At 45.4% G+C, this 16,895-nt stretch overlaps 1 protein-coding gene across 1 annotated transcript in view; it reads right to left on the reverse strand.

The window, feature by feature from the left end:
- Positions 1–897: 897 nt before the first annotated feature.
- Positions 898–16,895, reverse strand: part of miga1 (mitoguardin 1) — an 85,074-nt gene continuing 69,076 nt past the window's right edge. The window contains exons 13-16 of the mRNA XM_080196499.1: positions 11,036–11,170; positions 6,028–6,081; positions 3,843–3,959; positions 898–1,463 (exon numbers count right to left, since the gene is read on the reverse strand). Of these exons, the coding sequence (XP_080052625.1) occupies positions 1,254–1,463; positions 3,843–3,959; positions 6,028–6,081; positions 11,036–11,170 (516 nt within the window). The 3' untranslated portion in view covers positions 898–1,253. The remainder of the gene's footprint in view (positions 1,464–3,842; positions 3,960–6,027; positions 6,082–11,035; positions 11,171–16,895) is intronic.

Here is a 16,895-nt window from a genome sequence, read left to right on the forward strand (position 1 = left end):
TCTCATCAGCTATTCTTACTCAATGCTTTTTGCACAGGGCAAACCTACAGAGTCCTGTGACCCACATGGATAATTCATGCCCCGATTAATCACATTGCGGATACTAACAGATATTGGCATCCTGATTTTGGAGTTATCTACCATAAAAAGAAAGATCTTGGTGCCTTTCACAATCCCAGAATTTCTCAAATTGTGGATAGGTAATTCAATGCTTTAGAAGTGTTGAAATGGAGGAAAGATTACAGTCAGTTTGCACAGAAGAGTAATGAGATGGATAACATGATTATCTATTTGTAATGGTAAAAATTTGTAAAGCCCACCAGCGCCTCTACTTTCGCAAGAGGCTAAGGAAATTTGGCAGGCCCACTACGACTCGCACCAACTTTTACAGATGCATCATTGAAAAATTCTTTCTGGTTGTATCACACCTTGGTATGGCTCCTGCTCTGACCAAGATCACAAGGAATTACAAAAGGTTGTGAATGTAGCCCAAACTGTCACGCAAACCAACCTCCCATTCATTCACTCTATCTATACTTCCCACTGCCTTGACAAAACAGCAGCATAATTAAGGGCCCCATGCACCCCGGACATTCTCTCTCTCATCTTCTTCCCTCGGGAGAAAGATACAAAATTCTGAGGTCAGGTACCAACGACTCAAGAACAGCTTCTCCCCTGCTACCATCAGACTTTTGAATGGACCAACCTTGCATTAAGTTGGTCTTTCTCCACACCCTAGTTATAACTGTAACACTACATTCTGCACTCTTTCCTTCCCTATGAACAGTATGCTTTGCCTGTACAGTGCACAAGAAACAATACTTTTCACTGTATGCTAATATATGTGGCAATAATAAATCAAATAAATTTGATTTATTAGTCACAAGTAGGCTTACATTAATACTGCAATGAAGTTACTGTGAAAATCCCCTCTAAATCAAATCAAATCAAATGGTTTTGGTTGAGGGACAGGTGTTCACGAGAACACTAGGGAGAGCTGAATCATTCTTTGTCGAACTTGTGATGTGAGATCCATCAGGTCCTCCCCAGAGGGTACACCAGGCCTCAGTTTTTATAAACACCCCATGCGAAAGACAAACAAGCAGCGAACAAGAAACACAAAATGATATGTGTTTCGAGGGCCATTTTGTCAATCCTTGGGGCCTGCAAATGGCCCGTGGATCACAATTTACAGGTAGGCTTGTGCTAAGCGTTCACACAATAACTTTCACACACAAGTTCAACGTCTTGGTTTACTGAGCATGTCCTTCCAGGCCTCCATTGGGCAGGGGGATTCCAACGTACCCATTCAGGTGCCTCAGGCTGTCTGTTCCGAGATATGCCATCAGGAGCTCGGTGCGACGCTGGATCAAGTGTAAGATGTCCTCGGCGAGACATTCAGTGCTGGTGTATCTCACCTTCTCAAAATCAAAGATGTCCTTCAAGAAGAAAAGAACCTGTTCCTGGAAAAGATGGTAAAAATATCTCTCAGCTCATCAACTGCAAAACTTCAAAGATGCCCAGCGATGTGCAGGTTGGAAGGGCCGACCAGGCTAAATTGCCCTTTTGTGTCCAAGGATGTGTCAATTAGGTGGGTTAGCCATGGTAAATGTGAGGGGTTGTGGTGCTGGCGGAATGGGCCTGGCTAAGATGTTTTTTTGGACTGCCGGTGCAGACCCCAAGACTCGAATGGCCTCCTTCTGCACTGTAGGAACTCTATGATTCATCTAACAACACAGTGGTTAGCACTGCTGCCTCACAGCGCCAGGATCTGGATCCAATTCCAGCTTTGGGTCACTGTCTGAGTGGAATTTGCACATTCTCCCCATGTCTGTGTGGGTTTCCTCCGGGTGTTCCGGTTTCCTCCCACAGTCCAAAGATGTGCGGGTTAGGTTGATTCGCCATGCCAAATTGCCCCTTAGTGTCAGGGGGGCTAGCAAGGTAAATAAATGCCACGACAGGGATAGGGCCTGGGTGGGATTGTTGTCGGTGCACACTCAATGGGCCAAAAGGCTTCCTACTGCACTGTAGGGTTCATCTAACAACAAGACTGCTCTACAATGAACCTGCTGTTAATTCTGCTTTAGGACTGTTTTGGCGGTTAGGGTGCGTCTTAAAGGTCCCATAGTGCTACTCAGTGTAAATAAACAGATTAGCTACTGTGTACAATGGTTGTTTTCCAGTTCAAAGAAATTATTGCCTTTCAAACATCACAGGATAAATGCACTAGATTGATAGCACAGGAACTGCAGTTGGTCTTTCACTGCTCCCCCCCACCTCAGAGCCTGTTCCCCCATTTCAAATAGACCCGCATTGATGTACCTCAGTTCTATTCAGTCATCTTAGTTTTAAATGCTTGATACCCCTACTGAAAAATCTTTCAATCTCAAGTTTTGAAAGCTCCAACTGTTCCTTTGAGGGAGAATATTTCAGACTTCCCCCACCCTCATTTCCCTCCTACGCACCCCAGCATCCATTTTAATTTTGACCCCCTCGTTCCTGAACTATTCACCAGAGCTTACTGGGTTCTTTTGACATTTTAAACCCCTCAATCAGATCAGATCAGATCACCTACCCCCCACTCCCCACACTTAACCTTCTGGAGAAACACAAGTCTAGTCTTTGTACGTAAACCTCTCGGCCCTGGTGAATCTGCACTGCCAACGTGTAATAACTTCAATCAGGCCATTGAGGTTGGCAGTTGGAGTATGAACTCCCTGATTAACGATCCAATTGATGGCCCAATGTGGGAGTCTTTGCCTTGTATTGAACGGGGAGTGTCAGTTCCTCTGGCACCCCTGGAGGTATACTGCTGACTGCGAGTACTCTGTGTACTGCTGTTAGAGTTTGTAAATAAAGGGATTTTGATGAAGGAACTTCTACCTCTGAAGACTCATTACACATCCCCAATCAGGACAATATATTCTTCGTGAGATATGATGTAATCTAATACAAGACTTTGATAAACAAAGGGATCTGGGTGTACAGGTACAAAGGTCACTGAAAGTGGCAATTCAGGTGGAGAAGATAGTCAAGAAGACATACGGCATGCTTGCCTTCATCGGCCGGGACACTGAGCTTAAAAATTGGCAAGTCATGTTGCAGCTTTATAGAACCTTAGTTAGGCCGCACTTGGAATATAGTGTTCAACTCTGGTCGCCACACTACCAGAAGGATGTGGAGGCTTTGGAGAGGGTACAGAAAAGATTTACCAGGATGTTGCCTGGTATGGAGGGCATTAGCTATGAGGAGAAGTTGAAAAAACTTGCCTCGTTCTCACTGGAATGGTGGAGGTTGAGGGGCGACCTGATAGAAGTCTACAAGATTATGAAGGGCATGGACAGAGTGGATAGTCAGAAACTTTTTCCCAGGGTGGAAGATTCAACTACTGAGGGGCATAGGGTTAAGGTGCAAGGGGCAAGGTTTAAAGGAGATGTACGAGGCAGATTTTTTTGCACAGAGGGGTGGGTGCCTGGAACTCATTGCCGGGGGAGGTAGTGGAAGTGGAGACGGTAGTGACTTTTAAGGGATGGTCCCCGGAAGGGTAGAGGGTTTTAGTGAGTCAGGCAGTGTGGTCAGTGCAGGCTTGGAAGGCCGAAGGGTGGGTTTCTTTGTTCTTTGTTTGTACAATTGGAGTACAATGTTCACTCCACCTTCCTAATTCAGTGTCCTCGAGGTAAAGAGGGTCTCTATCGCTCCCTTTAACATGCACAAATTCCCCCCTGCCCCTTTACCCCACCCTTCTGAAAGAAAGTGGCTCATTGCACAAGGTCACCAACTAATGCTTCCAAAGACAAAGAACTGAAAGTTCAAACTCAACGAAAAGGAAAAGACGGAAATACCTTAAAGAAGCAGCACAAATCATAGAGGGAGTCTCTGGGTCCTAAGAAGCCCCAGGCCAAGATTGGGCTGATGTGCTCACAAACAGTGTAGAAATGAGCGATGAAGCCATTGGGGACCTGTCAGAGTCAAAGCACGAGAGAGAAAGAGAGCTGACAAAAGCTTTGACCGGAAAGACCTTCTCAGGCTAAGGAAATTCAACATGTCCACTACGACTCTCACCAACCTTTACAGATGCACCAATAGAAAGCATTCTTTCTGGTTGTATCACAGCTTGGTATGGCTCCTGCTCTGCCCAAGAGCGCAAGAAACTGTAACTGTGAACGAAGCCCAGTCCATCACGCAAACAAGTCTCCAATCCACTGACTCCGTTTACACTTCTGGCTGCCTTGGGAAAAGCAGCCAGCATAATTAAGGACCCCACGCACCCTGGACAGACTGTCTTCCACCTTCTTCCATTGGGAAAAAAAACACGTACCAACAGTCTCAAGAACATCTTTTCCCTGTCGATATCAGACTTTTGAATGGTCCTATCACGTATTAAATTGATCTTTCTCTACACTTCTAGCTATGGCTGGAACATAACATAATAAGAACATAACATAAGAAATAGGAGCAGGAGTAGGCCATCTAGCCCTTCGAGCCTGCCCCACCATTCAATAAGATCATGGCTGATCTGTCGCTGCTCAGTTCCACATTCCCGCCCTCTCCCCATAACCCTTAATCCCCTCTCTTATCAAAAACCCATCAACCCGCATCTTAAAAATATTTACATAAGAACATAAGAACATAAGAAATAGGAGCAGGAGTAGGCCATCTAGCCCTTCGAGCCTGCCCCGCCATTCAATAAGATCATGGCTGATCTGTTGTGGCTCAGTTCCACTTTCCCGCCCTCTCCCCATAACCCTTAATCCCCTCTCTTATCAAGAACCCATCAACCCGCTTCTTAAAAATATTTAGCGAGGCAGCCTCCACCACTTCAACAGGCAGAGAATTCCAGAGATTCACCACCCTTTGAGTGAAGAAGTTCCTCCTCAACTCCGTTCTAAACCGCCCCCCTTTTATCTTGAGGCTGTGCCCCCTAGTCCTACTGTCTTTTCTGAGCGGGAAGAGTCTCTCCACCTCTATCCTATCCATCCCATTCATCATCTTATACGTCTCAATGAGATCTCCCCTCATTCTTCTAAACTCTAACGAGTACAAGCCCAGTTTATTCAGCCTCTCCTCATAGCTCAACCCCCTCAACTCCGGTATCAGCCTAGTAAACCTCCTCTGCACTCCCTCCAAGGCCAAAATACCCTTGCGTAAGTACGGCGCCCAAAACTGCACACAGTACTCCAGCTGCGGCCTCACCAATGCCCTATACAGCTGCAGCAAGACTACTAGATTCTGCACTCTCTCTCCTTCCCTTCTCCCCTACAAACTCTATGAACGGTATGTTTTGTCTGAATAGCACGTAAGGAACAATGCTTTTCACTGTATCCCTGTATGTGTGACAATAAAATCAACCTAGAGTTCAGGAGAACAATAAATTTTCTCAACATTACTGGCAGAGATGAACACATGTCGGTCACTAATCAAAGACTCCTCTCAACGCTGAGTTGAATAGAACGGCATGGTGGCACAGTGGTTAGCACTGCTGCCTCACAGCTCCAAGGACCTGGGTTTGATTCCTGGCTTGGGTCTGTGTGGAGTTTGCACGATCTCCCCATGTCTGCGTGGGTTTCCTCCAGGTGCTCTGGTTTCTTCCCACAGTCCAAAGATGTACAGGTTAGGTGGATTGACCGTGATAAATTGCCCCGTGGTATCAGGGTGGGGTAATTGTGTGGGGTTATATGGATAGGGCCTTGGTGAGATCGTTGCTGGTGCAGGCTTAATGGGCCGAATGGCCTCCTTCCACACTCCAGGGATTCCCTGATTTAAATGGGATTGGCAGCCCATTGTACAACCCCACTGATAACCCTCTTTATGGGTGCCTGACCCAAGCTGAACTACAAGCCACCTTATTGTACTCTGACTAAGCAGGGTACGTGTGAGGGTCTTTGGAAACTGTGGAGTGCACCATGGAGTATTTCTGGTTGTTATAGAATAGGGAAAATGGAAAACCGACGGTGCATCTGAATTGTGCCGAATAACTCTGTTTATAATCCCCGGCAGATTTTGAATAGTTACGTTCCTCAGACCCACCTTCATCTGCTGTTTCTTGCTTTTCAGAACAGACCAGCAACTTGAAGCCACAGCCTGGGAGAAAGGAATAAAATAAACAGGAATAAATGACTGATCAGATGTGCACTTGTATAGCGCCTTTCACAACCTCGTCATGGCCAATGAGTTACTTTTGAAGAGTGGTTATTCTGCTGTGGGAAAGGGACAACTAATTTGAACACAGCAAGATCCCACAAATAGTGGTCGGATCATCTTGCTTCTGGTGACGTTGGTCGAGGGATGAATACCGGCCAGGACACGGGGAGAACTTCCTTGCTCCACTTTGATATAGTGTCATGGGATCTTTACAACAAGCCAACAGGGTAGGCTTCTGTCTATGATTCATAGAACGTAGAACAGGACAGCATGGGAACAGGATAGTTAAAGTCTTTATCCCAGGGTCAAAGGGTCAATTACTCGGGGCCATAGGTTGAAAGTGAGAGGGGGAAAGTTTAGAAGAGATGTAAGGGGCAAGTTTTTCACACAGAGAGTGGTGAATGCCTGGAACGCGCTGCCAAGAGGAGGTGGTAGAAGCAGATTCTATAACAGTGTTCAAGAGGCACCTGGATAGACACATGAATAGGGTGGGAATAGAGGGATACGGACCACATATAGGCAGGAAAATATTAGGTTAGAGAGGCATCTGTGTCAGCACAGACTTAGTGGGCCGAAGGGCCTGTTCCTGTGCTATATTGTTTTTTGTTCTTTGCCATTGCGATACCAGGAATGGCAATAAATGCTGGCCAGCCAGCCATTCCCATTTCTACGAATGTATTTTTTAAAAAATTCCCTTTTGAAAGTTACTGTTGGGTCTGCTTCCACCCTTCCCCCACCTTTCAGCTGGTGCAATCCAGAGCGTAACTACTCCCCGCATAAAAATAAATTCTCCTCATCTTCCTTCTTGAATCTTTTCCTGCTGTAGATTTGGCTACATTATAAGTGTGCTGATGAGGATTTCAGCTGCTCAGTGAAAAGTCAAGAGTGAAAACACAAGGAATATAACGTGTTCCAGTTCACACTCGTAAATGATTTTGCAAGTCTTTTTTCTTACAGGCGGTTAATTTTTAATTCTTGGATTATGGGCGCCACTGGCTAGGCCAACATTTATCTCCCAACCCAAATGGTCTTTGAGAAGGTGTAGGTGAGCCACCTTCTTGTACCGCTACTGTCCTTGTGGTGGAGGTTCACCCACAGTGCTGTCAGAGTTCCAGCATGTTGACCCAGCGACAATCAAGGAATGCTAATGTACTTCCAAGTTGGGATGATTTAGAGCAATGACGGACAACCCAGGCTGGTGAGTGGGTGCATGAGTGATCCTCCTTCATCTCAGTGGGCCTCAAGATTGAAATCAGCCTTGTTCACTAATCATGACCGCCACGAATAAGATTAAATACATTTCCTACATGACAAATATTTCATAATGATTTATAGAAAATGCTTAATCATTTATATACGCATAGAACTATTATTAACTTTGAATGATTAAAAACAAAAGCTATTTAGACACAGACGGAGCTCTCACAGTCAATGTTGTCACTTGCCCTTGCTTTACATGCATTTTGCTTTGGTCATACACTGTGGCGGCACAGTGGCCCAGTGGTTAGCACTGCTGCCTCACAGCACCAGGAATCAGGATTCAAATCTGGCCTCAGGTCACTGTCTGTATGGAGTTTGCACGTTCGCCCCATGACTGCATGGGTTTCCTCCGGGTGCTCCACAGTCCAGTCCAGAGATATGTGGATTAGTTTGATTTACTGCGTTAAATTGCCCCTTAGTGTCAGGGGGATTAGCAGGTTTGTGGGAAGAGGGCCTGGGTGGGATTGTGGTCAGTGCAGACTTGATGGGCCAAGTGGCCTCCTTCTGCACTGTAGGGATTCTATGGTAGGAAAAAAGCTACACGGACACAAATCAGTGGAATGTGGCAAACCTACACATGGACAATGGTCAGAATGTCCCTTCTCATTCTGAACCCAGATGGGCTGTACTTGACTCCTGGGCAGCAGGTTACCCACCAGAGGGTGATCTGGAGGTCATGTCATTCCCGCATTGCCTTTTTTTTCTCCAGCTAGTGGTGATCGTGGGTTTGGGAAGTGCTGTCAAAGAAGCCTGGTGGTGTATTACAACATGGAGGCTTCTGCGTCAGAAATTATCACTGAAAATTGGAAATCGAATAAGCTTTGAAAAGAGGAAGGGCACAAGAAACTGGGAGAGGGGAAAGCAGGAGTAGAATTTCCAATTAAAGAGCTGGGAGGCCAAATGGCCTCCTTCTGTACTGATTGTCTTAATATTCCAGCTAACCTTCATATAAGGCAACCTGCTACTTAAGTTGACCAACGTGTATCACAGGGTCACACAACATGTTTGACTCAGATGTCCCTTGACCTGGGCCTAGTTGGTTAATCAGTTGTTAAGACAGTGGCAGCGACAGAAGGTTCACCACCAACTTCCCTGAGTAACTGGGGATGGAGAGGCAAGCGATTTTGGTAATACGTAGCCAACAAACATAAAGATTTTTAAAAATTCCAGGATTCTCAAACAAGCGAGACATCCAAAAATAATGTTTTTACAACAAATGTCCCCTACAGAATCTGGTCCCTCGCACATTGGGTAATTTGATCCCTGTAGTGTTATTTTCCCCCAGTTTCCCTCAAATTTATTCAGCTTTATATGCCAAGCTAGCTCTCTCACGATGACCAGCGCAACTTCACTATCCAATCATGACCTCCCTCAGGCCAGAATCAATCCACTTTGCGGGGGAACATCAACAAAGTGTAACTTGCGACCATTGGGCGTGTTTACTTGGGTGGATGTTTCTCCGCTATAATTCAGCATTCTTTTCTAAAGTTGACGTTTTCTTTCTAAGCTGCATACCACAGTAAGGAAACACTTATTCTTGTCAGACGCAAAGCCGGAACACAGGCCAAAGAAAGCAATTCCGTTTGCCAAGTTCTGAGCAATATATCTCAGAATGCTTCAGATTACTTTAACCAAAACCATGCAATTGAGGTATGTGGGCTTGCTGGAGAAACTAGGTTTTTTTTTTAACCAGCATTCTTTGGATGGTTAGGATGCAGAGATGCAGAATGTCCATATAAGGCATTAATCTACCGTGAACAATGGAATCCTAAAAACCCCTCAGATAGTGATCGATGAACATATGATTAGACACACACACACACACACACACACACACACACACACACGCCATTCGGTCTAACTGGTCTCTGCCACCATATCTGCTCCACAAAACTTCCTTCCAGTTTCATTCATCCAGTCTCATAAATATATCCCTTTTAAGCCCTTAAATGCAAATACTCTCTCATCTTCAACTCCTCCCGCCTGCTTTTCAGTTGCCCTGATTTCAATGGAGATGAAAGTTTGATGGTTCCTGAAACGGACAACTTGCAGCAGGGTGAGGATAGCTGGGGTGCAACCTAACCCTACCCCCAACCCTATAACCATAACTTCCAACCCTAACCCCATAACTCTAACCCCGTAACACTAATTCTAATCCTAACTGTAACCATGCCCTCTTACCTGTAACCAGAACCTTGAACCTTAATGCCATAACCCGAACCTTAATCCTAACTTCAACTCTATAATCCTACCCGCGAAGCCTATAGCCATACACTCTAATCCAACACTATCTTCTATCGCTAATCTTATAGCCTAAGCCCTATAACCCTAATCCTAACCCGAATCCTCTACCTCTACCCCATAACCCTAATCCTAACCCTAACCCTCTACCCCTTGTTCACAAATCCCTGGAATTCTCTCCTTAAAATTCTTCACTCCTCTATCCCCCTTCTCCCTTTAGTGGACACCTTCAAACCTACTGCTTGATCGAGTTTTGGTCACCTCTCCTAATGTTTCCTTCTATGATTTGGTGTCAAATTCCGTTTTATAATTCTTCTGTGAAGGACTTGGCATGTTTTAACACGTTGAAGCAGCTATTTAAATGCAATGTGCTGCTGTAGTATGGAATGAGTACAAATTAATATAGTTCATCAATTAACAGGCAATGGAAATTTATCTAAATCAGTTAATGCAACTGATATCAAGCAATGATCTACAGTCCAGTTTGTTTTAGATTACTGAAAAGATACACGATATAATTCTTAAAAATCATGCAATATGCCTCATCTTATTTTATTCTTTTACAAAATGTGGGTGGTGCTGGCTAGACCAGCATTTATTGTCCAGTAGGGAGGTCTTGCTGCAACTGTACAGGGCACTGGTGAGGCCGCAGCTGGAGTACTGTGTGCAGTTTTGGTCGCCGCACTTGCGCAAGGATATTTTGGCCTTGGAGGGAGTGCAGAGGAGGTTCACTAGGCTGATACTGGCGTTGAGGGGGTTGAACTATGAAGAGAGGCTGAATAGACTGGGCTTGTACTCGTTGGAGTTTAGAAGGCTGAGGGGGGATCTTATTGAGACACATAAGATGATGAAGGGGATGGATAGGATAGAGGTAGAGAGGTTCTTCCCGCTCAGAAAGGATAGCAGGACTAAAGGGCACAGCCTCAAGATAAGGGGGGGGGCAGTTTAGAACGGAGTTGAGGAGGAACTTCTTCACTCAAAGGGTGGTGAATCTCTGGAATTCTCTGCCCGTTGAAGTGGTGGAGGCTGCCTCGCTAAACATATTTAAGACGCGGGTTGATGGGTTTTTGGTAGGCAAGGGGATTAAGGGTTATGGGGAGAAAGCGGGAAGTGGAACTGATCCACTTCAGATCAGCCATGATCTTATTGAATGGCGGGGCAGGCTCGAGGGGCTAGATGGCCTACTCCTGCTCCTATTTCTTATGTTCTTATCCCTAATTGCCCTTGAGAAGGTGGTGATGAGCTGCCTTCTTGAATCGCTGCAGTCGTGTGGCATAGGTACACCAACAGTGCTGATAGGGAGAGAGTTCCAGCATTTTGACCCAGCGATGGTGAAGGAACAGCGACACATTTCGAGAATTTGTATTAATGTTTTGTATCATTTCCCACTTACGGTTTCTTTGAAGGAATTGTTAAGCCAGCGATTGTTCACCACATTCTGTATCGATGTAGGCGGATTATCCAGATCCTCAAAGGAATCCATGAGGATAAAGTCCAGGACAATGTCATAAAAATTCATGTGTTTAACCTGTTTATGATATAAAAGAAATTAGAGTATAAATAATCAGCGGTCTACCTTATGGAGCTAAATCTTGGCTATATTACACCAGGTGGTGAGTAGCATGGACAAGTGGGCAAAGGGCCTGGTTCAATGCTATAAACCTCTATGAATGCAGCTGCACTTTCTGGAAATTTCCCTGCACTATCTGTCCACTAAAATTGTTTTCTAAAATGTGCTCTTCGTGGTGAAGCTCGGTACTCCAGGCCATTCCACTCATTCAAGGGAATTTGCTGGCTAGATTGGCATTTATTGCCCATCCCTAATTGCCCTCAAGAAACTGGTGGTGAGCTAGCTTCCTTCACGGACCATTGCTGTCCATGAAGGGTAGGCACCATCCACAGCGCTGTGAAGGGGGAAACTCCAGGATTTTGATCCAGCGACAGGGCAAGTTTAAAGTTTACTTGCTCGTCGCAAGTAGGCTTACATTAACATTGCAATGAAGTTACAGTGAAAATCCCCTAGTCGCCACACTCTAGTGCCTTTTTGGCTACATTAAGGGAGAATTTAGCATGGCCAATGCACCTAACCAGCATAGCTTTTGGATTGCGGGAGGAAACTGGAGCACGCAGCTGGAGTACTGTGTGCAGTTTTGGGCGCCGTACTTACGCAAGGATATTTTGGCCTTGGAGGGAGTGCAGAGGAGGTTTACTAGGCTGATGCCGGAGTTGAGGGGGTTGAGCTATGAGGAGAGGCTGAATAAATTAGGCTTCTACTCGTTAGAGTTTAGAAGAATGAGGGGAGATCTCATTGAGACGTATGATGAATGGGATGGATAGGATAGAGGTGGAGAGACTCTTCCCGCTCAGAAAGGATAGTAGGACTAGGGGGCACAGCCTCAAGATAATGGGGGGGCGGTTTAGAACGGAGTTGAGGAGGAACTTCTTCACTCAAAGGGTGGTGAATCTCTGGAATTCTCTGCCCATTGAAGTGGTGGAGGCTACCTCGCTAAATATTTTTAAGACGCGGGTTGATGGGTTTTTGGTAAGAGAGGGGATTAAGGGTTATGGGGAGAGGGCGGGAATGTGGAACTGAGCCAAGACAGATCAGCCATGATCTTATTGAATGGCGGGGCAGGCTCGAAGGGCTATTTGGCCTACTCCTGCTCCTATTTCTTATGTTCTTATGCACCCAGAGGAAACCCACACAGACACGGGGAGAATGTGCAGACTCTGCCCAGACAATGGCCCAAGCCGGAAATCGAACCCAGGTCCCTGGCACTGTGAGGCAGCAGTGTTAACCACTGCGCCACTGTGTCACCCAAGGAACGGTGATATATTTCCAGGCCTAGATGGTGAGTGACTTGGAGGGGTATCTCTAAGTGGTTGTGTTCCCATGTGCCTGCCGCCCATCTCCTCCTGGATGGTAGTTGTCCTGGGTTTGGAAGGTGTTCAGTAAGGAGCTTTGGTGATACATTAACTCATCCATCAAAAGTGCATCTCTCAAAAACATTTACTTTCTCATGACGGCATCTAAACTGCAGCTCAAATAACACAAACATTTGTGCCTCCTGCTACCCTGTTTGGAGAAAAACTTCTCTCATCAAAAGGAGATTTTTCCTGAAATCTGTTTTAAATTAACTTTTCGCAAAATTCCACTGATTTCTAATCTCCTGCTTTTCCGTGGTAAGGACCTGCCTTATCTAGACAATTAATTTACCACAATGGGACAAGTTCTTAATGACATTTCTCGAGGGCAAAATGTAAAAATTCTCTATTCTTTCCCCTTAGATTATTACATTCAAAATCAGTTAGCTTCTGTTATTGTGCCTTTCAGTTCACCCTCTCAATGCTGGGAGGGGAAAACAGAATTTGCCCCGTTTCAAGCCAGTATCAGCATTTGCCATCACCAGGTCACCAGGTTTCATGTAGAGTAAAGCTCCTGTGCTTTGCCTCAACAGCAGATGTTAGATCCCCTAACATCAGAATGTTTAGACAGTTACATGGGCAAGGTGGTGATCGAGGGATATGGGCCAAACGCAGGCAATTGGGATTAGCTTAGTCGTTAAAAAAAGGGCAACATGGACAAGTTGGGCCAAAGGGCCTGTTTCCATGCTGTAAGTCTCTGTGACTCTATGATTCTATTTGTTCTCTTCTTCCTAAAGCAATCATCCTCTGATTCCTTTGAGTGAAATGAAATGATCCTTGCTTCCTTGGAGCTCCAGATAAATGCCCAGGAGAAAGCTGATTCCGTCTACCCGAACCCACTCTCTGTCAAACCCTTACAAGCCAGCAGGCATTCATTCCAACAGCCAGGCTGGAATTCTGCACGGCTCTCAGGATAAAAGATCAGGGTCTAACACACTACGTCATTCAATCAAATGCAATCATTGTTCATTTGTGGTTATTAGAAACTGAACATATTTGTATAAATACAAAAACAATATAAAAATCTACTATAAAAAACAGGCCAAACTGGACCAGCCATGAAGGAACAGAATCATACAGTGCAGAAGGAGGCCATTTGGCCCTTCAAGTCTGCACCAGCCACAATCCCACCCAGGCACTACCCCCACAATCCTATGCATTTACCCTGCTAATTCCCCTGACACCAAGGGGCAATTTAGCATGGCCGATCCACCTAACCTGCACACCTTTGGAGCGTGGGAGGAAACTGGGAGAAACCCACACAGACACGGGGAGAATGTGCAGGCTCCACACTGACAGTCACCCAAACCAGGAATTGAACCTGGGTCCCTAGCACAGTGAAGCAGCAATGCTAACCACTCTGCCACCATGCTTTAATTTCAAGGATCAAGCCCTGTGACCAATTCAAAAATATGTGCAGGATTTTCCACCTCTCCCCGCTGTGTGTATTGTAGACTATCATTGGCAGGCGGTGGGATCTTCCAGTCCAGCCATGATGGGATCTTCTGATCCCGCCACTGTCAACAGATTTTCCTGTTGCTCCTACCCTCTGCCACCAGGAAATCCATGGCCAGTGATCACTGTCAGTGGAACTGGAGCATCCCGCTGTCAGGAATGGCTGGAAAATTTCAGCCTATACGTCTCCCAGGATCATGGGCTTGTCCAAGATTGTTTTGGTTATTCATTCGTCAGACGTGGGCATCGCTGGCTGGCCAGCATTTATTGCCCATCTCTAGTTGCCCTTGGGAGGGCAGTGGAGAATCAAGTACATTGCTGTGGCTCTGGAGTCACATGTAGGCCAGACCAGGTAAGGATGGCAGATTTCCTTCCCTAAAGAACATTAGTAAACAGATGGGTTCTTCTGACAATTGACAATAGTTTCATGGTCATCAGTAGATTCTTAATTTCAGATTTTTTTATTGAATTCAAATTCCACCATCTGCCGTAGCAGGATTTGAACCCAGGTCACCAGAACATTAGCTGAGTTTCTGAATTAATAGTCTTGCAATAATAATGCCATCGCCTCCCCTACATAGAAATATAGATCATGGAGTCACTGTCGCAGGACCTGGGTTTGATTCCTGTTCTGGGTCATTGTTATTGAACATGTGGAGTCTGCATGTTCTCTCTGTGCTTGTGTGGGTTTCCTCCGGGTGCTCCAGTTTCCTCCCACAGTCCGAAAGATGTGCTGGTTAGATGCATTGGCCGTGTAAGTTCTCCCTCAGTGTACCTGAACAGAGCCAGAGTGTGGCAACTAGGGGGTTTTCACAGTAACTTCATTGAAGTGTTATTGTAAGCAACGTGAGACACTAATAAATAAATAAAATGTTGCATCTCAGCCTTGGATTCCTCACTGGAATTGGTCATCACAAGACAGGTTTAAAAACCCTTGGTCATAGAATCATGGAATCCTACAGTGCATAAGGAGGCCATTCAGCCCATTGAGTCTGTACTGACCACAATCCAACACAGGCCCTATCCCCATAACCCCATGCATTTAACCTAGCTAGTCTCACTGATACTAAGGGGCAACTTAGCATGGCCTGTCACTTCCAGGATGACAGTCCTCATGTCTTAAAGCTTCTAATCCATCTGTTCAGGTAAGGAGGACCCCTGATTAACTCCTCACTTCAGTGGCATGTTTGCTCAATAGGGCACGGCCCAAGCAATAGGACAACTTATGTGTACATCAAAGTTGCAGCAGTCGCAAAAGACAAAGTTCAATCAACAGAATTTATGAGGGCAGACCTTGTTGTAGCGTTATTCTAGAATTTTCTTTCAAAGCTGTTCTATTCCTGGCCATGCTGGAGCATCCCTGACAGAAATCTGAACTATCCAATGCATCCATGCTCTTAATGAGCTTCCCAGATGTCTCGGCTAGCTAATGCAGTCAGCAGCTGAGTGTAGGATCCAAAGATCCATTTAACTGCTGTAAGGCCGACAGCAGTTGAGGCGTACCAACTGATTTCGGTATCCCAGGGTAACGGGGATGGAAGGTCAACCTAGGCTCTTGCTCCTGATCTCAAGCCAAGCACTGCTTTTGGAAGTGTGTGTAAATGTAGCCACCGGGTGAATATTATCCCGCACTGGAGGAGTTAGTTGGCCCCACTACAGGAGGAGGTCTTGTGTCACAGTGGGCAACACTCCTAACTCTAACCAAGAAGTTCTGGATTCAAGTCCCACGCCAAGATTTAATGGCTAAGGAAGATGCTTTCATAACACAATGAAACAGATTGATTGTCAACCAGCAAATTGTTCCAACTTGTGCCAAGAGTAGGCTGTAAGATTCCTGGTTTATCAAGTGATGGAAAGTAAGTTGAAGTCTCTACCCATCACTGTCCATTGCTCTTGACACAATATGCTTGTAAAAATACATGTTGCCACAGCAACTTTACAGTTAACAAACAGTTTCTACAGCTTTGTTTGTGGGACAAATATAATGAAGTGTCTTTTTTAAGTTTTGCAACCTACCCTACTCCTCCTCATTTCCAATTTGTAGCTATTCACACATTATATTTAAAAAATCTTCTATGGGACGTGGGCTTTCTGCCCACAAATCTTATTTTCTGTACTTCCAGGCAATGGTCTAGTGGTATTATCACTGGACTATTAATCCAGAAACTCAGCTCGTATTCTGGGGCCCCAGGTTCGAATCCCGCCACGACAGAATTCAATTTAAAAAATCTGGAATTAAGAATCACTTGACCATGAAGCCATTCTCAATTGTCGGAAAAACCCATCTGGTTTACTAATGTCCTTTAGGGGAAATCTGCTGTCCTTACTTGGTCTGGCCTATATGTGACTCCAGAGTGACAGCAATGTGGTTGACTCTCAACAGCCCTCCAAGGGCAACTAGGGATGGGCAAAAAATGCTGGCCAGCCAGCGACACCCATGTCCCACAAATGAATAAAAAAGAACTCAGCCTTTTAACACCTTGCCAGAAAGGGAGCGTGAAGCCTGTGTGGAAATTCAACTTTCCTATGTCAACAGTCACAGTGTAATTGCAGGCTCTGATCACTAGGTGGCCTTGTGAGGTAAGACACTGACCTCTCTTATAATTCTCGTTGGCAACTTAAAGTTAAAGTCCAAGTTTACTTAATAGTCACAAGTAAGGCTTACATTAACACTGCAATGAAGTTACTGTGACATTCCTCTAGTCAGCGCCTGTTCAGGTCAATGCGCTTAACCATCACATCTTTCAGACTGTGGGAGGAAACTAGAGCACCCGGAGGAAACCCACGCAGACACGGGGAGAAAGTGCAAACTCCACACAGTCACCCAAGCCAGAAATCAAACTCAGGTCCCTGGTGCTGTGAAGCAGTCGTGC

The sequence above is a fragment of the Carcharhinus amblyrhynchos genome, chromosome 9 (assembly GCF_965287045.1).
Source record: "Carcharhinus amblyrhynchos chromosome 9, sCarAmb.v2.hapA, whole genome shotgun sequence".
Taxonomy (NCBI): Eukaryota; Metazoa; Chordata; class Chondrichthyes; order Carcharhiniformes; family Carcharhinidae; genus Carcharhinus; species Carcharhinus amblyrhynchos.